This window comes from Hordeum vulgare, chromosome 3H, assembly GCF_904849725.1.
Source record: "Hordeum vulgare subsp. vulgare chromosome 3H, MorexV3_pseudomolecules_assembly, whole genome shotgun sequence".
In the NCBI taxonomy this organism is placed as follows: Eukaryota; Viridiplantae; Streptophyta; class Magnoliopsida; order Poales; family Poaceae; genus Hordeum; species Hordeum vulgare.
This window is the reverse complement of record NC_058520.1, coordinates 90,662,275-90,686,812: the sequence shown is the minus strand read 5'-3', so window position 1 is coordinate 90,686,812 and position 24,538 is coordinate 90,662,275. Positions and strand designations below refer to the sequence as shown.

Genomic DNA, 24,538 nt, shown 5'->3' with positions numbered 1-24,538 from the left:
ATTATCTTGAAAGAACAGCATAATAGACCCAAAAGAGCAACATCACAATGCCTTCGGAACAATAGAATAGGAACTAGCTCATACGGAAGAAGAGAATGAAGAGAGCATGACAACTACTAACTCCTATAAACTTGGCAAGCATCCTTCCAAGAATAATTGAACGGAGTTGTTGGAAAAACAACAACGAAAAGAACAAGATAGAAGTGGGCTTATGAAAATCATCTCAATATCTATGAGGTGACAACCAACCACTAAAAGAAACAAGGATAGTTGAAAGCAAAGATATCAAAACTTCTTACACCAAGAGGGTACATTAAGAACTGGGATTAATGACAAGCACCATGATAGCACAATCCATAGGAAAAGCTTTAGGTGAAAACTAAGCCAAGATAGCTCAATGAAGAAATGATGGGTTGCAAATATCTCATGATCATAGAATTGGTGGATTTATTTGTATCATTCTTGAAAGGAAAAACTCTTCGAGGCTCCTACACTAAAAAGAATGCTATAATACCACCTCAAAGGATAAAGGAAGAACTAATGCACTGAAATGCAAGGGAAAGAATGCTTGAGGTACTCCAACAAGAATCTTGAAGAACACTTGAGAATGGATTGAAACCTTGATGAACCACCATGAAGGACCTCCATATACAAATGAATGATGCAAAGATATGAAGGATGAAAGAATAAGATTGAAGCCTTGCGAAGAGTTCGATGAAGCTTCACGATGAGACACTTGAGAAAACTTGGAACTCCGGAAAAGAAAAGATAATAACACTTGAGAAAAGAATTGATATCGTGAGCCACTCCGGAAGAAGAATTCAGATTACTATGCACAAGAATAAGAATTATGTTATGCTAGTCCTTCATCAAGTTTAATTGATGACAAGCAAGGAATTAGCATATGACTTAATCTTATAGAAATGAATCTTGGAGGGACAGAGAGAAAAACACCACTTGAGGCATAATTGAAGGAAGCACCGGTAAGAATTCACAATTGAATGGGAAAACCAAGAATTAATGGAGATACATAGAAGAGATCATGAGCCACCTGAGAGAAAACTTGAACAAGGCACCGGATAATCGAGAGACGAACGAAGAGACAACAATTGAAAAGAATTGAGGATGAAAGCTGAAAGTTGAGAACGAAGAATCTTCTAAAATGATGGCCTTCGGAGGAACGAGAATGAAAACAACTCAGAAAAGCACAGGATAGCGAGAAATGAATTCTCATGATTGGAACAAATTCAAGATGATAACATGAAGCTGAAATGACAAATATCCAAGAGAATAGACCAAGATTGAGAGAAACACTCCTTCGAATTTTCAATGGAGAGAATGACGAGAAGAACATCACCAAGAATACCGAGGCACTCCGGAATAATGAAGAATGAAAGGTTTAGCCAAATATGAGAATTAATTCAAATAGGCCTTGGAGAAGGAATATGACTGATGAAATTCATACTTACGTCATAGTTGAAAAGAACAAGATAACTCCGGAAAAATTACAGAGCTATATAAGATCCTGGGAAAAACCTATGGGTTATGGGCCCACTCAAAGAAACCACCGTTGAAAAGATTGCTAGAAAGAGGGATATTGCACCGTACAAAGAAACTTGATGAGGTTGAGCACCTCGAAATAATTGAAAGAATTAAAAACAAGAATCTACTGGAATATCTTTAACACTCCGGATAGAAAAGAGAGGAATGAATAGCAAGAAGACTGATAAGAATTTCCAACATGGGAAAGAATTTAATGGTTGAAAAGGATATGATGACCATGGATAACTGAGCTAAATTCACCGGTAAGGATGACAAGAATGAACAAATATGACACGAAGCTCCTCAGAATCTTCACAATGAATCACCAGATATGACACGGAATAAAAGATAGCTGAAGCAGCAATGAAAAGAAAACTCTTGGATGAAAATCCAATCACTGAAGAAAAGGGTGGGAGGGCGGGGAAAAATAAAGACAACTTGGTACAGATGAGATGAACTCCAGAAAGAATTGAGAGAATGATCTGCAACAATTGGAGAGGATTGAATCCACTTGGAGAGAAACACACCGGTTAAAAAGGAATTAACATGGCGACTCCGGTTAACAAGAATTGACAAGACAACTGATTAAGCAAAAGAATTGGCATTCACATAAAAATATGAGAACACCTCTTGGAAAAGATCTGAAATCACCACTTGACATCGAAGCAACTTGAATTACCATAGTTCAACAAAACAAAGGGGTGAGGATTTGTTGGAAGATTGTCCTATAAGTAACTACTTGAATTCCCACCTATGAATTCCCGAAATATCTGGTCATGCAATCTGGTACACGGATACAAGGAGTATTTCACACAACTCCTATACTAACCCGTCACCTGTATCACATCCATCAACACACAACCAGAATCTCGGACCTTCATCTACAACAGACCCTCGTGATCACAACAATACAAGTATGGCAGTACTCCCGAACAATCTGCACCAGTACTGGGGACATCGGGGTTAACTCGCCACTACTAGTATTGAAGCAATTACGAACATCCTTCGTTCTGAGATACTAAGAAATCTGAATGATAACGATGTGCTCAAGAATCCCCTGGAGCTCAACTCCCCTGAGACTTAGAGCAGATAGGAGGCACCAAGACAGAACTCCGTCACATCGGCATCATATAGATCTCAAAAATATCCACGTGATCCTAAAAAAATTTTGAGTGAGAAGACGAGTAGAATTAAATTATTACGTCAAGATTCCTCACCAGAGCATAGAAGAGGAGAAAAAAGAATCCTACTCTCCGATATATAACTAGACTCAAAGCAGTTTTTTCACTAGACTCGACTCGGCCAAGTTCGATCAATCAAGGGGGCTCCTAGGTCGATACTGCTCTGATACCAACTTGTCACGCCCAAGATGCGACCCTATCCTCAATTTGGCACGAAGGCCTCGTCAGGGATAAAAGCGCATCTCGTCGTGTCGCAAGAATGGATATCGTCACAAGTACATGTACTGAAAAGAAGAGATATATATACAGAGTTGGCTTACACTCGCCACAAGCTACATCAGAGTCACATCAGTACATTACATAATCATCAAGGGTAAGAGCAGGGTCCGACTACGGACGAAAACAAACGAGAAAAATAAGAACGACGTCCATCCTTGCTACCCACGCTGCCGGCCTGGAACCCATCCTAGATCGATGAAGAAGAAGAAGAAGAAGCAACTCCAAATGTACAATCAACGCGCTCGCGTCAAGTAACCTTTACCTGTACCTACAACTGGTGTTGTAGTAATCTGTGAGCCACAGGGGACTCAGCAATATCATTTCCAAAGGTATCAAGACTAGCAAAGCTTAATGGGTGAGGCATGGTTAAGTGGTGAGGTTGCAGCAGCGGCTAAGCATATATTTGGTGGCTAACTTACGAGTACCAGAAATAAGAGGGGGAAGGTCTACGCATAACGGACGTGAACTACTCATGATCAAATGAATGATCCTGAACACCTACCTACGTCAGACATAACCCCATCGTGTCCTCGATCGGAGAAAGAACTCACGAAAGAGACAGTCACGGTTACGCACGCAGTTGTCATATTTTAATTAAGTTAACTTCAAGTTATCTAGAACCAGTGTTAAACAAAGCTTCCACGTTGCCACATAACCGCGGGCACGGCTTTCCGAAAGATTTAACCCTGCAGGGGTGCTCCAACTAGTCCATCACAAATTACCACAAGCCGCATAGAAATCCTCAATCACGAAGCTCGCGATCTCGTAAGATTCCCTAGTGGAAAACCTCAACTCTGAGATTACCCAAAGCATCACCGGAATCCCGATGCATAAGATATCTCGTCAAAGGTAAAACTAATCCAGCAAGGCCGCCCGACGTGTCGACGATCCCGATAGGAGTCGCGTACCTCGTTCTCAGGACACGACGGATGAGCTAGACATCGGGATCGCTAAACCTCCGGGTGACCAGAGGGGCGCCGGACATCGCTCAGGTGGGGCCAACACTCATGAGGAGCACTGGCCCGGGGGTTGATTAAAATAGTCCGCGGGTGCCGGCGGGTCCCTATGCATTATTATTAGGTTATTAGGCAAATGTAGTACCAAAGTTGGGCCTTGCCAGACCAGCTTTAATCTAAAACGAATTATCAAGGGGGTCCCCATAACAACCCCGATCGTGTTAGGAGTGCTCATTTATGGAATATAACACAGGTAGCCGAAACTAAGGGGGCAAAGGTGGAACAAAACACCAGGCTAGAAAGGCCGAGCCTTCCACCTTTTACCAAGTATATAGGTGCATTAAATTAAATAGCATTTGATATGGTGATATGACAAGGAACCCATGCTTTCACATGGAAGCAACTGCACCTGCAACTAGCAATGCTAACACAGGGTTAAGCAAGCGGTAACATAGCCAATCAGTGGTTTGCTAGGTTGAACAGGTTGAAGGTTTTCATGGCATTGTTGAGAGGCTGATATTTAACATGTGGTAGGCAACGAGACATAAACGATAGAAGCGATAAAACTAGCATGTCAATGATAGTAATGGTATCTGGGTAAATGGTCATCTTGCCTGAGATCCCGCTTGGAAGAAGAATGCTTCCGTGAAGCAGACGAACCGACGTAGTCGAACGGGTCCTCACAATCCGGCACGCTTGCGGGACTCTATCGAGACGGGGAAAACCGGAAACAAGCATCAACACCCAAAATTCACCACACGATGCACAACACATATGATGCATGAGCAGCTGAATACATGCAAGTCACGGCATGACAATTCACACAATCAAACACTACACATTAAGTGAAGTTCAATATGCAACGAGTTGCATATTGACGAAACTCCACGTTTATTTATTTAGTTCCATCCCGAGTAGATACACGGCAATATTAAATGTGATTAAACATGGCAAGAGGTGAAGCGCAATTAATCTACCTATCTAGGCATTTTAAATGAGGTCGGAAACGACATATAGCATCTCCGAAATGACCCCACGTGTTAAATCTTAATTCTGTCCAGATTTGTCCTAATCACATTTTATGTTTGTTAAACGGAGAAACAAAGTGGAACACGTGATTCTACTCGTCGTTCTGGTCCATTTACATATATGACACAACGCCAACGGAGCTACGGACAAATAGTTACGACCTAAACCGTTTTCAACACGTCGACATGCAAATCGAAGCAAACAACACACCTAACAAATTTTAATATGCATGAGAGTTGGTTTTTTTGAAACTACAGAAAATTCTAAGCAACTTACATGTTGAAATCATTTTAATCCGGTGCACGGTTAAATTTATACGAATTTTACAAAAGGGCATTTGAATCTGTCCAAAATAAAAAAAAATGGAATTGCTAGGATTTGAACCCCAGATCCCTTGGATGGACATTAATAGCCCTACCACCAGACTAATTAAGTGGTTGTGTCACAATTGACAAAACAACACGTCAAAAAGTATGACAGAAGCTGTTGCGCTGGACGCAAAATTCCTAAAAATATAATATGCATTGATGGGGATTTGATCCCTAGATCCCATGGCAAAACTAGCTAGCGCTAACCACTACGCTAACACATATGATTTGTACTGGAACCAGAATGGATACTCTAAATAGCGTGGGTATTCCTCCTGACGGATCTAGAAAAGAAAGGAGATCAGATCGGGAGGAACTGCTCACATCGGGGAATGGATGAAGCCAGCGATGAGATCCGCCCGACCTGGTGCAAGTCCGCGACGAACAAGGTGCTCCGACGTCGGCTCTGGTGACTGGGCCTCCATTCCTCGCAACGGGAGCTCGATCCGACGCACGAGCACATGGGAGAGGTCCAACTCATGCTTGCTAACAACCATGTTCCTGAACCAGCGAGAGAAAGAATTCAGAGGAAGAGAGAGACTCGAGGGGAGAGAGGGAAGAGGGAAGGAAGAAGGAGCAGGGCCAGCGGGTTGACCCAAGTGGTCGACTGCAGGGGGGCTTCGTTCTGCTGCTGCTTGGGGAGCCACAGGGGACTCATCCATGGTGTTGCAGAAGTCTGAAAATATAACAGGAGAAGAGAGAATTCAGAGAGAGGGAAACAGAGGAGAGGGAGGAAGAAGAGAGGCAAGGGGAGGCGTGGCTCTGCTCACCGGCAGAAGGACGAGGGACCTCCGGGCACAGCTGCTTCACTGCAACGCGCAGGAGGCACAAGTGAGCTCCTGCTCGAGTGGCTGCGCAGGTAGCAGACGAAAGGCTAGCGGCGTTGCGGGCGAGCGCTCTGGTTGGCCCGGTGGGGAAAATGAGGTGGCTGGCGGCGGCGAGTAAACAGGGGTAGGATCCCTAAAAACTAGGTTTTGGTCTGATTGGACTGGATGGACCTATATATAGGGAAACAAAACTAGCTCAAGACCTTCCGATCGTAATCGAACGGTCGCGGATAAATAGGTTAGGGTTTCAATCAACAAACCGATGACGGTTTGCGGTTAAACGGGGTTGATCCGGACCCAACGGTCACGACCGCCGGGTTCGGGTTCCGGGAGGTTTTCGGACTGGGTTGCGCGTAGGGTCGATGCACTGTGCAGAGGGATATGCATAGAAGAGGGGGGAAACGGGCAACCCGATGACAGAGTTTAAAATACCGAAACGTCCGACAATTGACCTACTATAGTGCCGCTATATAATAAACGGCACGGGTAACAAACGAGCTCCGATCGCGATGAAATTTGACAGACGGCCTACCTACACTAAATTAAGACCGCAAGCCAAGTTCCACCTCAATCGGAGAAAGTTTAACGCGCACTTTTGAAAACAGGGTTACGTCGATGACGCGGGCGCGTGCGTGTGCGGTCGGGCTCAGAACGGACAACGACGAGATCTAGCAACTAACAACGGATGCAAGTTTGAAAACTGGCGGCAACGGAGATGCCGATGCAATGCTGATGATGCGCATGATGCGATGATGATGCGACAAAAGAAAATAGATACACGACGAAAACGGAAAGAAAAGGGGAATCTTCTGGAACGCCGGCATCGGGCTGTCACAGAGGGCTAGAGGCTTATGATGGCATTTTGTAAGGCATGACAAACAAGTGATAGGTTGCGAGACATAGCAATAGAAATGAGACAACTATCATAACAATGGTAGTAGTGATATCCAAGGTAATGGTCATATTGCGTGGAATCCTGTTTGGAAGAAGAACGGATCCATGAAATAGTCGAACGAATCCTCACACTCCGAGACGGTTTTAGAACTCTAGCAAGGAGAAGGAAATCCGAAAACAAACAAATGACATGGTAAACACCACAACATATTATGACATGATGCACAAAAAAATGATGCATGTCCATTTAATTATCCATGACATGGCACGCACAACACTCAACTACTACATATTAAGTGAATTTCAATGTGCAACGAGTTGCATATTGACGAAACTCCACATTTAATAGAGAAAATTGATGTATAAAAAAACTCCACATTTAATGAGTCACATGTCCTGGAAATTAGAGAAAGTCGTAGTCTAAAGAAACAGTCTATGGGCCGAATCTGAGCATGGGGCTAAACAGGAAGTGGTCGCAACATAACTACCAAGTGCTCAGAGCAAAATATAGCGGTGGGGATGTGAGCTCACCATGGGCCAACCCAGGCCGACGAAGGAGCGACTCGGCTAGTCGACTGGCGAGGCGGGGCATGCCGAGGTCGAGACAAGCCGGGCCTTGGCGCTCAAACCTGAGGCCTCGTCTCCCTCATGAACGAGGCGCACGAACATGAGGCATGGGGTGCAGGGGAGGATGCATGTAGCACCAGACCCAGAGCAGGGGAACATGAGGAGTCCGCATCCATCGTCGAAGCGGCATTCGACGAACTTGGACGAGCTCGAGGGTGCGGCCACGGGCCATCCATGGCGGGCGGAGTTGCTGGACAAGGAGGAAGAGAGAGGCCATGAGAGGGAGAAACGGGGAAGGGAGGATATAAGAGGTAGGTGTGGCGCGGGGTCACCGGCATCCGACGGTCTCTCGGCAGACCGACCAACGTGTGGAGGTGGCGAGGTTGGGGGCGACGGGGTCGCCATGGGAGGCTCGGGGCGAGCTCACGACGTCCATGGCCATTGAGGTAGGCATGGTTGCGGCGGAGGCAAGCTCCGACAAGGCAGGGAGGGTCCGTCATGAGGCGAGGTTGAGGTGGCGGCAACTGGCGAGGCTGTGGGGCGAGGTGGCCAACACGGGCCGCTACGGTGAGCTCCGGGCGGGGTCGCGCTGCTGCTGCTAGCTCATGTGGCCATGGACGAAGGCGGATGCGGGCAGGGAGGCGCGTGTGCGCTAGATCCTACGAGAGCTCAACATGTCTCAGCCTGGACGCACCGAGCAGGCTTTTTGGCCCGCTCGTGGCCCGTTTGGTCTTGGCCCGCTCGGTCCAGGCCCGACAACAAAATAGGCTGGCCCGGTCCGTCCAAACAATTCCAAAAATCGATCGATCCGGTCCGGTTAAAGCTCGGCCCCACTGAGCGGACCGAACAAGCAACCGGCGGCATGCCGAGGGCATGGCCGGTGCATGGCGGGCATGACGGGGGCGTGCTGGGGGCGTGTCGGGGGCATGTTGGAGGTGTAGCGGCCCAGGCGTGGCGAGGGACACGTACCTGTGCCATGGCCGCCGCCGTCCAGAGCACAAGCTCTCACGGACGTGGTCATCGGCCTCTCCAGGATGAACCACCATGTCCAGGAGCTTCGCAAGCATCATATCTCCTCCCCCCGCAACGAATCGACATGATTCGCCACGAATCAGTCGCCATCATGCTCCATCTCTAGCTCCGGCCGTCGTCCTTTGTCGTCGATTGCGTCGCCCTTGCTGCTTCCCCGGCCTCCCCGACCTCGAGATCGAACTCTACATGAGTGCCCACACCTATTCCCTCTATCCCCGTTTCCGATTACGGCCGAGAGCCTTAGCTAGCCGACACCATGGTCACAACCTCGTCGCCGGTGAGTTGTTGGCCGGTCCGCCCCGGGCTTTTGCCTTGCTGGTGCGGTCCCTGAAAAGAGGACTGACAGCCTGCTCGGTCCAGTCCGAACCAGACCTCCGTCGGCGGGTCCAAACGATGACTCGGACCGGGCCCGGACCGGCCCGGACCGTGTCTACCCTGAGATATGTCTCGAGTGCGGGCAGAGAAGGAGTCGACTACGATGGATCTCATGGACAAATTCAAGGTTTTAGTGATAACTTTAGCGCGAAATTTGTTCATATCTCATATTTTTCCTACTGTTACTAGTTGTGAAGGTTGGCACATCCTACTGTGAGAGACAGTGACGGTAGGGGTCTGATCAACGCGGATGGTTCTTTCGGATCAACGGAATCAAACGACCCTATCGTCACTGTGCGTGGCGGTAGGATGTGTATGACTACCGCCACAACGGGTGACGGTAGAAAAAAGGGTCACATCCAATTGTTTTTCGCAAACAGGGTCACATTAGGCTAAACTATGTAAAATGGGTCAAAACACTGAAGTCGTTCAGATCTGGTTGGCTTGGCATGGAATGCGAGGAGAAGGTGGAGACAGTGGTGCGAATGGATTTCATGGATGGGACATGGCTAGGATTAGAGTAAATTTGATTCATATTTTGTATATAAACAAGAAGGGTTTCCCAAACACTAACATTTTAGAGCCCTTCGATCAAAATCACACGATCGAGGTAAAACGGGTTAGGGAAGTCTAGTGAAGAAACGAAAAATGTTTGGGTATTTCAGGGATGATCCGAACCCACTAGTCATGACTACCGGGTTCGGGTCCGCGGGAGTTTTTGGAATAGGTAGCGAGCAGATTGGTGCATTGTGCACAGACTAGACGGAGATGAGAGGAAAAACGGATAGTCCGACATGAGTTTTTATACATAAAAAATGTCTGACATTTTAACCCGTTATAGTGTCGGTATATGTTTATCCGTTGAATAACACTCCGAATGCGATAAAATTTGAAAGACGATCTACATACAATAAAATAAGACCACGACCTTCAACTTTCAACACATTCCGAAAAAATTGATTTCCATTTTTAAAATACTCCCTCCGTTCCTAAATATAAGTCTTTCTTGACGTTTCATTAATAGACTATATACGGATGTATATAGACATACTTTAGAGTGTACATTCAATCATTTTGCTCCGTATGTAGACATCTAGTGAAATCGCTTAAAAGACTTATATTTAGGAACGAAGGGAGTAATATTTTACTATGCCGCGGACGTGTGCATGTGTGTTTGACATACATGCAATACGTTACTTGTGGTAAAATGGAAAAATGAGGTCCTGTTTGGTTCCAAATAAGTCACCAACTTATAAGTTGAAAAGTGCAAAAAATGACTTATTTTACCAAACAGACCTAACTTATAAGTCACCCCAACTTATAAGTAATAAGTTGCTCCACCCCAACTTAAAACTTATAAGTCATCCACTTTTACATGAAAAGGTGACTTATAAATCAGATGACAATCAAACAGACGTGACTTATAAGTCACTGGTTTTAAGTCACCTGACTTATTGAAACCAAACACGCCTGAAAGTGACCTTAAAGAATATACATCTCGATTGATTTCGTCGCGACCTAGAGAAGGCTGCACATCTGAGACGGCCTTTCCTAGAGCTCGGCTCGAAAGGCCCAGTCAACCAAACAGGGCCCATCTGGCATTCGGGTTTCTCTTTCTCTCCGCCACAACCCGCACCTCCTCCTCCTGACCTATCTCGTGCTCGGTCGGTCTTGACCTACCCAAAGCTCTAACCCGACCCAATAAAATCTCGCCTACACCCTGCCGCCGCCGTAGCTTAGCGCGCGTCGCCGCCTCTCGCCTCTCGAACGCGTCGCGGCCGCCGCCGACGCCGCTCCAGTTCTGCCCCGTCGCGCGCCGCTGCCCCGCCCCAGCCGTTTCCACCCCGTCCGCAACCTTGGACAGCGGCTTTCGAGGTACCAGCTCTTTTGCCATCCGGTGATTGGTTACCTCAACCCTAACCAATCAAAACCCCACCAGTTTTGGCCTAGATCCGAAGCCGAAGCCGAAGCCGTTCGAGAGATTGGGCCGAAGCTAGCTGGGTTGCTTTTCCAAAGTTCGTTTTTTTCTCTGTCAAATCAACTGCGGTCTGCGGAGACGGCCGATTCGTAGACAGGGGCGGAGCCAGGATTTGGGTGGTGGGGGGGTGGGGTGGGGTGGGGGGGGGCAAAGCCAAGTAGATTGACAAAATCCAGTGCCAAAAATAATTATAAAGAACAAGGTTGAGAACTTGCTCAGCAGTCTCATTAGCAATTTTTTCTCTTCTGAGTTGACGAATTTCAGTTTTATAAGTAACCTTCTTAGAAAACAAATTAATCTTAAAAGTGTTTGGCATCGCCTTTTCTGTTCATAGTTGATGAATTTCAATTTCAGAAATTAGCTATATTGTATACAGTTCACATAGGAAAATTGTGCATCACAAATAGGAACTCGTAGAAGATACTTTGCATCACAATAATTTCTAGGACACGTACAAGATATGAACTTTTTATAGGCTCTCAAATCACAAAACAAGGCAAATAAAATCTGATGTATAATCTCAACATACAAGATATTAATTCTTGATAGCATTTCAAATCACAAAATAAAAAAAATACAATTTGATGTATAATTTCAACACTGATACGAGATGAGAATTTAGAAAGATATGTATATGTTAACCTGCTAGTTCGTTAGATGAAGTAATGAAGTAGGTTGTGTCGCTGCCTCGCCGTACGAATCAGATCTTGAGCGGCGGAGAAGAGAGATCAGAGGCATATGGGTATACGAGACACGAGGACAGCAAGGGCACACGTCGGCGTCGGCGTCTAATCTGACCGACATAGACCTAATCATCCACGAGAGAAGCAGTTACACAGTGTCCTAGGTTTCTTTGCTTATCTGGACGCTAGTGGGCTTTTATTATGGGCCTTTTAATCCTTTCTTATGTGTACACATGCTGAGATTTTTGGGTGGGTGGGTGTGTGGGGTGGGGGACCATCCTGTACGTATGATTTATCGCCTCGTCGTTCACACAGGTTTGAAGTATCGGTCGATGGTTTGGGGGGGGGGGGGGGGCTGGCTGGCCCCTGCCATCACCCCTTGGCTCCGCCACTGTTTGTAGGTACCCGAGTTCGTGGATTTTAGATTGCAATCCCGTTGGGGGCATTTTTGGTAACTTGCTGGCTGTAGTGAAGAATCTAGTCAGCGGATGGGCCGAGCCATTGTTTCGATCTGTTATCTCTTTTCATTCATGTTTATATATTTGTGCAAATTGGAGTGATGTAATTGCACACAAAGCCAGGCCTTGCCAGGATATATTCTATCAATAGCTCTAATTGGACCTAGTTCGTCCATTGCCTAGCTGACTAAAGTGCTCAGAGGAACATAAGCAGAAGCACCGCCCCATGCTCCTGAACAAAGGCACGTGGAATATTGACCAAAATGTCGTCTATCCCGGTTGATTGTTTCACTCATCAATATCTTTTCATAGGCAGACTGTATACTGCATATCTATGTTCACAGTGGTCAAACCAAAAGTTGAATAGGGGCATGATGGAATGCGAGGAATATACCAGAATTTGGTATGATAGTTAGCAATCAAATTGCTGTCTTTTAGTAGCCCGGGCACAAACCTAACATGCCAACAGTCCTTGGTTACTAGTCTCTTAAATATGCATGCTTTGGTGTGTTTGAACTTCCGTATTTTATCAAATTTCTAGCAAGACTGATGCATTTTGTTTTGCGAAATCCTTTATGATGTAATAGGTGAATAAAAGGAGCTTTGAAGTCTGTGTATGAACTAGACACAACAGATATCATGGGTGATAGTTCAAATTCAAATGTGCAGAAGGCTGAGGAACTCAAACTTAGGGCAAACGATGCCTTTAAGGGTAAGGATATTTGTTATCTTCCTGTCGTATGTCTAGCTTGTACATCATCATTTTATCGTTTCATTGTTGTTGATGGGGCCTTACCATAATACTCCCTCCGGTCCTTTTTACTCTGCGAATAACTCCAGACCCGGTTATCAAGGAGGGTATAGTTCTTGATTTTTGGACTAATTTGCACTGTCCAAAAAAGTGGAAAGCGCAAGCGAAGTGGGAGGCCACAACTTAGAGCAACGGCTGCAGCTTAAGCATGCTTAAACATTTTTTGAAATTGGCCAGAATCTGAAGCATGCTGATAATGAAGAGAAGCTTGTCCAAGATCATCTGAGATGGTTTGGGCATATTCAGCGCAGGCCTCAAGAAGCCCCAGTGCATAGCGGACGGCTAAAGCATGCTGATAATGTCAAGAGAGGCCGGGGTAGACCGAACTTGATATGTGAAGAGTCCGTAAAGAGAGATCTAAATGATTGGAGCATCACCAAAGAACTAGCCATGGACAGGGGTGCGTGGAAGCTTGCTATCCATGTGCCAGAACCATGAGTTGGTTGCGATATCTTATGGGTTTCACCCCTAGCCTACCTTAACTTGTTTGGGATTAAAGGCTTTGTTGTTGTTGTTGTTGGCCAGAATCTGAAGGGAATAGTTCCCCAACAGACCCTAATAATAAGATAAATGGCATATTGCCATTATTGTGCAAGCAGCCAAGCATAAGTAGCTCAAAAGCAGCCAAATTATGGCCAATTAAAAAAACCCTGCTTAATCTACTGCTTAGGGTCAAAGCGAAGTGTTTTTCCCCATCGTTCAGAGCTTGAGCGTCGCTTAAAAACACTTTCTTGAACACTGCTAATTTTCCCTTCGTTAGAGTAAGCTGCATGGTTCGGGAGGGCTGGGCCGTTATAAATGGAGATAAATGTGCATGCTGTGGTTAGGTAGTCCTCCTCCATTGCCTATTTGGTCTCTTGGTTTCTCCCCCCACTACCACAGCATAAGGCGAATAGGAAGGAGAGCAGTTAATGCATGCATGCATTTGGTTGCATGTGAGGCAGATGATGTTGGGCAGAATAGGAATGCGCTCAGTGAAAAGGGATCACGCAGGGAAATTTTGAAAAAACTTAACGTGGACTAATAAGGACCGGAGGGAGTACCATTGCACTAGAAACATGAAGTGCTTCAAGTTTGCAGTTCCACTCTATGTTTTACTTTTACCCCTCAAAGTGAAACATGGAGTCCAGTGCATAGGTGTTTATTCTGTTACGTTGCGGACCCAACACTTAATTTAAGGACCCAATCTGTTAGATTGCTCATTGTATTTAATTTAATAGCTAAACTTGAGGCACTACTTGATTAATAAATGAAGTTAAGAGGCATATCCAGTTTTATATGTGCTTTTGTGACAATAAACTGAACTTGAATGATTAATCTTCCATGGCATTATGCTAATATCCAAATGAAGCATGCAGGGTCCCTTAATGTTAGGATTTCCTTGATGATTGTTGTTGCCTAACTATTACTATGTCTTCCCTCCAGCAAACAAGTTTTCTCAGGCTGTAGAGCTCTATGACCAGGCTATTGATCTAAATGGTTCAAATGCGGTTTATTGGGCAAATCGTGCATTTGCACATACAAAGCTTGAGGAATATGGAAGTGCTGTCCAGGATGCTACAAAGGCTATTGAGATTGATCCTAAATATTCAAAAGTGAGTATCTATGACCTGGGACCTGCTGTTGGCAAAAAAATTGTAGGTTCTCACCTTCTGCATAACTTTGTGCCCGTAGGGTTATTATAGACGAGGTGCGGCATATCTTGCTATGGGAAAATTCAAGGAAGCCCTGAAAGATTTTCAACAGGTATTTTTCATATTGTTTAATAAATCCACTTAATTATATGACTACTAGATATTGGTGTTCATTTTTGTTTAATCTGCTCCGATTACATTTACTTTTTAGACAATGAGATTCCATATTGGCATTTGCTTTTCCTGCAACTAAGTAATATATGCAATTATGTTTTCTTATTAGGTGAAAAGAATCTGTCCTAATGATCCAGATGCTACAAGAAAGTTAAAAGAGTGTGAGAAAGCTGTTCAAAAAATCCGTTTTGAAGAAGCAATTTCTGTAGGGGATACAGAAAGGCGCTCTATAGCAGATTCTCTTGATTATCATATAATAGGTATCTGATCTTTGAATTTCCATATTTTCTGGCACTTCACTTCCTCCAGGTTTGGCATATTCTATGTTAATGTGGCCACAAATGGGACAGTGGCATTCTTTCCTTGTGCTAGAGTGATATTATATTGGTTTTAGAGCGCCTTCCATATTCAGCTCCTGGTTTCTTCTATTGTTTTTATCTCATATAGTTTTTTAGTGCTCGGCATATTATGCACACAATCTAAGTGAAGCAACAGATGCTGAGAGTGACATATAGTTCTTAGTGTGAATCATCGTATGCTGTCAGTGTTGGTATATTGCTAACATTACATGTTCTATTAGTGAAATTGAGCTTCAGTTATTAGAATGAGCTTCAGTTGATCTCAGCTATATTTGAGTTAAACAAACATTGTTGATATTACAGAAGTTGAACCACAGTATACTGGAGCAAGAATTGATGGGGATACAATAACATTAGATTTCGTCAAGCAGATGCTGGAGGATTTCAAGAAGCAAAAATGTATACATAAAAGGTACAGTTTGTAATTGTCATGCAATCATAAATCACTTTGTTCCACATACAAGTTTTCTTGGATACTTTGATAAGCTATAAGTTGGCAACCTGGTATAGGTATGCATTACAGATTGTGTTGCAAGCACGGGACTTGCTGCGAGCAGTGCCTTCCCTCGTTGATGTGAACGTTCCGAACGGTTGCCACTTTACGGTCTGTGGTGATGTCCACGGCCAGGTATTTGCCTTAACAAGTGAAGTATTTCTCTAGACATAGCTCTCTTAACCATTTGGCTTATGCATTTTGGATTGCTTTGATCCTGTGGATTCGTAACAGAACCCTATGTATTCACACATATACTTAGAATGAGGTCGAAATCACTAGTCTTAATGACATTTTAATTTTGATTGTAATTTCTTTTGTTGTTACCTATTGGGGGGCTTAATGCGCTGCTCTTCTATTTACAGTACTTCGATCTGCTAAATATATTTGAGCTCAATGGGCTTCCCTCTGAAGACAACCCTTACCTCTTCAATGGAGACTTTGTGGACAGAGGGTCGTTTTCACTTGAAGTCATACTTACTCTCTTTGCATTCAAGTGCCTCTATCCAACTGGTACTTATCTTCAATTATTATTTTGTTCATGGTCATAAATTGAACTAGTCGGTTTGCTGTAGTATGTATTCTACTGCTACATCCTCCTACCAGTTCAGCTTTAATTAAGTGGAACTACGACCTAAGTGTGGATTTTTTTTATAATCATATAATCAGGTATGTATCTTGCAAGAGGAAACCATGAAAGCAAGAGCATGAACAAAATATACGGTTTTGAGGGAGAAGTGAAGTCCAAGTTGAGTGATACGTTTGTCGAGCTGTTTGCTGAAGTATTTTGTTGCTTACCTCTGGCTCATGTAATCAACAAGAAGGTCTTTGTAGTTCATGGGGGTCTGTTTAGTGTTGATGGAGTAAAATTATCGGACATTAAGGCCATTGACCGTTTCTGTGAGCCTCCTGAAGAAGGTATTTCTCGCTTCACTATTTACAGTTGTTCGTTCTTGAGTGGATATTTGATTTTCCTTCGTTCCTTTTTATACCATAAATCTACTCAATGAACTGCTTTTATAAACACCTGAGTTATGGTATGATTGCATTCTCCCCTGCTTCTCGTCTGTAGCTGTGAACATATCATGGAATCATCGTTGACGTCAAAGATGTCAATGTACCTTATCTTTGTTCTGTTTCTAGAAACTGAAAAAAAGTCATGATTGCAACCTCCATTCTGTTCATTTTGTGCATATGTCCACGTGGTTGCAACCATTGAATTTCTGATGGCTATATGCTACTCCCTCCGTATACAAATATAAGACGTCTTATATTTTGATACAGAGGGAGTATCAATTGTAGTTCTGTTGTGAATCACTACAATGTTCTGCAAAAATATTTACTTGTTAACAAAACTTGCTGAACTAATATAATGCTTTTATGGTGTGTATGTATATGTGTGTTTTGGCTATTTGGCAAAGTAAATCGTTGCTTTGTTGTTGACAGGTTTGATGTGTGAAATTCTATGGAGTGACCCTCAGCCTCAGCCTGGGAGAGGTCCAAGCAAACGAGGTGTAGGGCTTTCCTTTGGTGGAGATGTGACAAAGAGGTTTTTAGAAGATAACAACCTGGGTAGGCCCCATAACCAATTGTCGTTCTTATTGTTTTAACACACCAGATATATTTAGTTGACGCTCGTTGGAGCATATTTCTCGTTTCTATATAACATTCTTTTCTTGCATGTTTTCTTCTAATTTGGTTGATTGCCTTGTAGACCTTGTTGTCCGATCGCACGAAGTGAAGGATGAAGGGTATGAAACTATGCATGACGGAAAGCTTATTACTGTCTTCTCAGCTCCTAACTATTGCGACCAGGTACGTTAAATCATGGGGAAAAACTAAACCGCTTGCATTCCTTAAAATTTTCTCTTGAGATATAGTTCTGGCAAGCCATCTGTTTTCCTTTCCATGCCTGTTCCTCATCATAGTATGGATGCTGACTGCACGATGCTGTTCTAAATTGCTGTTGCAGATGGGCAACAAAGGTGCATTTATTCGGTTCAGTGCTCCAGATTTAAAGCCAGATATTGTTAGTTTCTCAGCAGTGGTATGTCCTTGTTGGCCTTTTGCATCTAAACTTCTCGCAAATAATTTGATTTGTACGACACGACATCTAACCTTCTCACAAATGGTTTTATTTGTATGACATCTAAGCTTCTCGCAAAGTGTGTTGATTCTCGTTGAACTTGACTGGCACAGTATATAGTTTGAAAGTTGCTGATATCTATTTCAAGCACCTCTTAACTGCTTATGCCCTAGTCATTCATTTGATCAATTATGCTGAACTTTTCCCTACCCGAATTTGGTTACTTCATGTGCTAATATTAAGGTTGATGGCACTTCTATTATTGCAGTCACACCCTGATGTCAAGCCGATGGCCTATGCAAACAATTTCCTCCGGATGTTCCAATAGCAGCAGGCTGAACCTGTCTGGCCAATTTTGATATGCAAAACTTTTCTGTGCTCAACTCATTTCGTACCAAGTTCTAATCCAAGTCTTGTGTTGAGCAGCAAATATTTTGCTACAACAATTTTAGATGCTGCTGTGACCCCTCCTGCCCTTTGTTGAATTATTACTGGTTCTAGCACAGTGATTTAGGTGCCTGTAGTTGTACATTTGCTTTATCCTTCTGCCCTTGTCCCTGTGATTCCCTTTCTAGGACATCATTTCAGTCGGATTCTGTTGCTCTGCTCAGCTTTCACCGTGCTGACACCCCAGGATTGATGCCTTTTCGCTCTTGATTGCTTGTGTGGATTGTTGTAATACATTTCATACACAAAATGCTACCTGCAGCATGCAGCGGACTATGATTATTTTGTACCGAGGGTGAGCACAGAATTGTGCAATATAGTGTTGTGTCAATGCCACAATGCGGCCTTGTAACACTTTATTGTTTAGTTTGCTCAGCCACTTTTTATGTTGAAAAATGTAGTGTCTGGCCAATTATGTACTATTTGCAGTGAACTTGATTTTCAGCTGGTCAGTAAGAGATGATTGGGCAGACGCATGTTCCCCTGAAATTATGATTTCAAGTTGGTAGTTTCCTATGTTTTGAATTTGAAAAATTGGCTGGACTGTTGTAGTAATTGCACTATCTGAGTTAAAGGCTTATACAATCTTCTTAGTTATGATAGAAAGTCATGGAAAAACTACTCCAGTTTTATTTTATATTGTTGATGCCCAATACCATTTTGATGGGTAATTCGGAAAAGAAAGGAGCATTTATAGAAATCTAGTTTATCCAGAACAAGTACATTTTTCACCTCTGTAACATCCATTGAAAAATAATTTCTCAATAAAAATCTATACATTTTACATTGTCCTAGTTTTTGGACCCTGATAAATTCTGAATGTTTGTATTTTAAGTATGGCAACCTTGAAGTTTTCTATGACAACTTTAGTTGACGTGAGGTGGGACGTTTAGTCATTAAGCATAGACAAAAAAAATTCTCGGAAATTATCATGTTTGTCAATTAAAGTTGTCATAAAAGATGTCTGACTTGCCATAGTACTTAAAATCCGAACGTTTGGCTGCTCTTAGTGATCGGCTTGTCCGGGAGCCGGATGAGGTTGTAGGTCCAGGCTCCCGCCACCGTCGCGCAAACCGGACTGACGATTTTACAGCCACACGCTGACGTACCGGCCAGTTCGCCAACCTGCAAGAGAAAGCGCATAGCTCACTAATTCATACTCCCTTCCATCATTCCAGAGCTATCATACATCAGCAGAAGTTCATCGTTTCCGATCTCCAACTGCAAAGGGCGGCGTGAAGCGGTGGTCTCACTGCTCTGTCGTCCCTGGCCGTGCCCGAGACTACGAACATGAGGAAGAAGGACATGATGAACTCGAGCGCCACCGCCTGGGTTCCATGCCCGAGACTACGAACATGAGGAAGGACATGATGAACTCGAGCGCCACCGCCTGGGTTCCATGCCCGAGACTACGAACATGAGGAAGGACATGATGAACTCGAGCGCCACCGCCTGGGTGATCGAACCGGACGGCGTCGTCCCGAAGAAGTGCCCGTGTGCGCCGCCCAACGTCAGGGACGCCGGCGTGGATCCCAGCACATAGGACGGCACCTGCAACACATCCACATTTTCAGTTCGTCGATTAAGGTCACCACGGAAGCCTGCAAGCCTGCAATGCACCGTGAAAAATTGCATTTTGGGGATAATCTGCAGTGGTTTCTGATCACATTGCATTCATCCAAGTGAGCATCCCTGTGTTGAAATTACCTGCTTCCACGGGAAGCGTCGGCAGGTGGCGACGGCGATGGTGACGGCGGGGTTGAAGTACGCCCCGGAGACGTAAGTGGCCGACGGAGTAGACCATGACCATGACGACGAGGCCTCACACGACGCAGATCCCCGGGAATGTCACCGCGCCGTCCGTGCTCTGGTTCACCACCACGGAGCTGCATCCCGCCAAGATCATGAAGTAGGTTCCCAAAATTTCTGCAAGAATCTGCTCACATTTGAGTCAAACGAGCACGATTCTTCCAGCAAAGTTTGCTTCGTCTACGTAGTACTAGTACAGAATTACATACTGCAGCCACGCATATACCTTCTGCATGAATTGGACGGAGATCATGTCGCCGACGATGCATTTGCTGCCGTTATTAGTGTTGCCCCGGTCCACTGAATTCTCGGACGTGGCCTCCTTTCCGTCTCGCCCTTCTTCCATGGTTCCGGCGTCGTCTCCGTCGGTTGAGCTCTACTTCTCCTTCCTGGTCTGTACTTGATGACGTCGATGCCGTTCAAGGAATCATATCATATGTTCTTCTTGGACTGATTACCTACTCTACATGACTGGTGGTGGCTTGATGCAACTATCTGAAGTAGGCGTGTGCAAAAACGGGATTTATGGTCTTGCAAAAAATTCACGCCTAACTGAATCCATCTTCATTAGTAAAAGAAATACAATATTTTAGAAAAAAAAACTCCCGACCTATTCAACATCTGTCACAAACAATATCATAAGTAACAAAAACTACAACCAAATTTGTAGACCACCTAGCGACGACTGCAAGCACCCAGGGAGCCAAAGGCGTGTCGTCGTCATCACCCTCTCCCACCGAAGCCCGACAAACCTTGTTACAGTAAACATTTGGAAAGCCGTCGTGTCAAGAACCCAAAGGATCAGCACACGAGAATCTCAACCGCCGCTGATGAAGAGAAGCTCGGATTGTAAGGATCCAACCTAGCACTATACGAGCAAAGATTGGATCCCATGTCGGTGGCCAATTAATGATACCGTTGCGGATCAGATCCCCTTCGCCCCCATCACGAGCGCCACACGGCCTTGTACGACAGCGGCCTTCGGGAGCGGGAATGACAGAGAGTGAGAGATCGAGAGGAGGGTGGCGATGGCTGGTTAGGGTCGCGGGAGGAGGAGGGTTGCAGGGGAAGGAGGAGATCGGGAGGAGGGTGGTGGCGACCGCCTATCTATGTATTGATTCCCTATAGTAGAATTCGGTAAGTCATAACATGCCAATCTCCTCTACTTCTTTTTGCTTATTCCTACATTTCAGAGGAGCTCTTGACTTGTACTAAATCTTTTGTTATTAGGCTCAGACAAACAACTTTTCCTAAATAGCATGAGTCTAGGGATTCCCGTAAAATAGACATGAGTTCAGGGCTCTAGGCTAAAGGCATCTCTAAAGTGGTCCTGTAAAGCTCCCACAAAGGTCTGGACCACGTGATTCAGACACTTTTTGCCATCCAATGCATTCCTCTAAACATTTGCGGACAACATGTACCAAACTCGGGGGGGGGGGGGGGGGGCTTGTGGTAGTGTGCGCATGATGGGGAGGACCGCTTGGCCCACTGTTAGTTGGATCACATGTCCTTACAACCCATGTGCTTTGTCCTCTTGGTCCTCCTGGCGCACCTCTATTGTCTAGATTTGATGCCTATTTAAGAGACAAGGTTGGATGTCCGGCTCACATATCCCGTCAACGGACACGATTGGATGTGGTTTGCACACGGACAATGTGTCATTTTTAGGGGATAGCATTGGAGATGCCCTAACCTAAGCACAGGGATGGACATTGCTTGCACACGATACATGCTAAGGGCATCTCCAACACGGACCACTCAACACAGTCCAGACCCTGCAAGCCATCAAATGGAGTTCCACATCTGTCCATAGCAAGTGGTTCCAAAATCTCTGAGCAAGTAGGTGTGTTGATCATTTGGTTGGTTATGCAACTTGTTGGCCGGATATGCTATATGTTTTGGTCATTTGGCTGGGTCAGACATGCAAATTGTTGGTAATGTTTTACTTTGCAGCTACTGTGCATGTAATTTGTTTTTGAAGTTGAAGAACAAATATGTTATCCTCATTCATTGTTGGTTGAAGTTGAATGGGAAACCCAAGTGGAATGTATTCATTGCCAACTCCGCCAAGACCGTCGACATCAGCACCAAGGAAGAAACATACGATCCAACCGACCCAAAAGAGCCGCCGAAGAAGGTTAGGAGAGGGTTTCAAGGAAAGAAGTGGGCGGAGAAGAAAGTGAAGCAAGAAGGGGCGGCGGCCAAGATGACGCAGAGATTCGTGGACATCTTGCCGAAGAAGGAGGAATATGGCAAGCGTCCCGACATCAAAGATGCATGTAAGGCCGAGATGTTTAACATGTTGATAGTGCCACCGAGAAGAAACTCAAGTTTGCCATGCTCGGAGAGAAAAACGTTCAGATCACAACTGCTTCAGAGGAGGCAAAGATATTGACCTTGAAGATGGATGATTTGGATAACGATGCAAGGATGATCGTCCAAGCCTGATACGTCTCCAAGGTATCGATAATTTATGAAGTATTCATGTCATATTCACCTATGTTTACAATATTTTTATATGACTTTGATGTATTTTTTGTGATTTATTCAGAACTAACTGGGATTAACACTGTTTTCAGCAGAATTACCATGGTGTTTTTTGTGTGCAGAACATGAAAGTTCTTGGAATCGCCCGAAACTTTTTGATGGTTTTTTCTAGAACATATGGGAAATATTGGAGAGAAGAACCACCTATTGGTCACAATCCAACATGGCATGCCCACTCCCCTAGGCGCGCTCTGATGGCTTGTGGGGACCACGTGGCTCCTTTTAGCGTGATTCCAACACCAAAAAATCCTATATATACACAAATCATTAGAAATAAATAGAAAACTTTCGCTCCACCGCCGCAACTCTCTATATTGATGAAAACCCCATCTGGAGCCTTTTGACTATCCTGCCAGATAGGGGAAATCATCTCCGATGGCCATCTTCATCATCCCGGTGGAGGCCATGACTGATATAGACGAGGGTGTCCCGATCTTTCAATGAGATGATAACCATCGATTTGGTGGAGACGACTTTGACGATCCGACTACAAACGGGCACGACGTTGCACCTTAGCAATCGATAAACCAATCTCCAAGAGGTTATTGATCACGCCGGAGCACGATCAACCTGACCACGAAGGTCTATTCTTGCAAGGAATCGAAGAACAAGCAAGAATATGATATTGCAATCTGAGTATTGCGAATATAGATGAAGTATTGATAAGGGTGGGGATCCGAAAGCGGTCTTAGTCTGGTCGTTGGACACAAACGAAGTATACGAAGTTGCAACGGCTAACTTTTAACTAAACAAATCCCCACCAAAAAGCTACTAGGTTGATCTACTTATATATGAGCAAGGGGTGACGGCCAAGGAGGTGGGAGGACGTCCCAAGGCTACCTAAAACTAACCCTAGGTCATACAAGGCCTATGGGCCCAAGTGGAGGTGATGCGACAACTTTGAACTTGTTGTTTGACTCGGATTCTGGTGCACCATCATATTGTTTGGTTGATATATCCACGCTCCGGACGAATTTAAAGGTGATTCCAATTGGGATGGAAAGCACATAAAATCTACTTTACAGCCCAAAAAGAATCACCCAATTCGGAGTCCGGATGTAAAAGTTAAAGGTGTTTTGGTACAGATATGTATGTGAAGTCCGAATCTGAGTTGAGAACGTGGAAGACTTGGACTCTATCTTCTATTGGGCTAAAAGTAACATGAGAAAACTTCTTGAAAAACAACTAATTATTTTCTTTGACATGATAGGACCTTTTGAATAGAACCCAAAAATTTCCTCTTCCCTTGTCATCATACATGGTTCGTACAAGTGTTCGGCCATTCTGCATTTAGGCATAAAATAAAAACAGGTGAAATATTTTTGTTTCGGATAACATAAATAAATTATTACATGAATTTTATCAGAAATCACCTCAAATAAATACGCATATGCAATGATTGTGATAATATCCAAGGCAGTCATGTCCTCACCAATGACGAGGAGGGAGTAGTTCACCCTCGGGGCTGAGGGTATGTACCAGTAGCTATGTGTTTGATCTCTCTCTCCCTCTCTCGTGTTCTTGAGATGTCCCGATCTTGATGTATCACGGACTTTGTTAATATAGTTGGATCATATGATGTTCTTCCCTTGCTATCTTGTTGTGATGAATTGAATCTTTTTCGTTGAGATCTCATTATGTTGATTGAATATTGGATTTGAAAACACTTGATGTATGTTTTGCATGTGGACACCAGTGGTGATAATGGGGTATTCTATAGATTCACTTGATATATGTTATGTCATCAACTTGAGGATTCGGTGACCTTGGGGATCTAAGCATAGGGGTTGATTACACGTTTTGATACTACTTTCTCCAATAGAAATCTTGGGGGTACTCTTTGAAGTTCTTTGTGTTGGATTGAGTATGATGAATCTGAATTTGTTTGATGCATGTCGTATAATTAACCCACGGATACTTGAGGTGACATTGGAGTATCTAGGTGACATTAGGTTTGACTGATATGTATCATAGGTGTTATTATTGTTGGAAATATGCCCTAGAGGCAA

At 44.3% G+C, this 24,538-nt stretch overlaps 1 protein-coding gene and 1 pseudogene across 1 annotated transcript; one reads left to right on the top strand and one right to left on the bottom strand.

The window, feature by feature from the left end:
- The first annotated feature begins 10,702 nt into the window (after nucleotides 1-10,702).
- Nucleotides 10,703-18,662, top strand: LOC123443098 (serine/threonine-protein phosphatase 5). The gene is made up of 13 exons (XM_045119353.1): nucleotides 10,703-10,925; nucleotides 12,757-12,881; nucleotides 14,406-14,575; nucleotides 14,655-14,726; nucleotides 14,898-15,048; nucleotides 15,451-15,559; nucleotides 15,658-15,775; nucleotides 16,006-16,153; nucleotides 16,310-16,558; nucleotides 17,087-17,212; nucleotides 17,355-17,455; nucleotides 17,613-17,687; nucleotides 17,995-18,662. Exons 2-13 carry the CDS (start codon nucleotides 12,809-12,811, stop codon nucleotides 18,052-18,054), a joined length of 1,452 nt encoding a protein of 483 aa, XP_044975288.1. The 5' UTR covers nucleotides 10,703-10,925; nucleotides 12,757-12,808; the 3' UTR covers nucleotides 18,055-18,662.
- Nucleotides 18,663-19,066: 404 nt separating this feature from the next.
- On the bottom strand, nucleotides 19,067-20,876 carry LOC123441536 (annotated as a pseudogene).
- Between the last annotated feature and the right edge of the window lie 3,662 nt (nucleotides 20,877-24,538).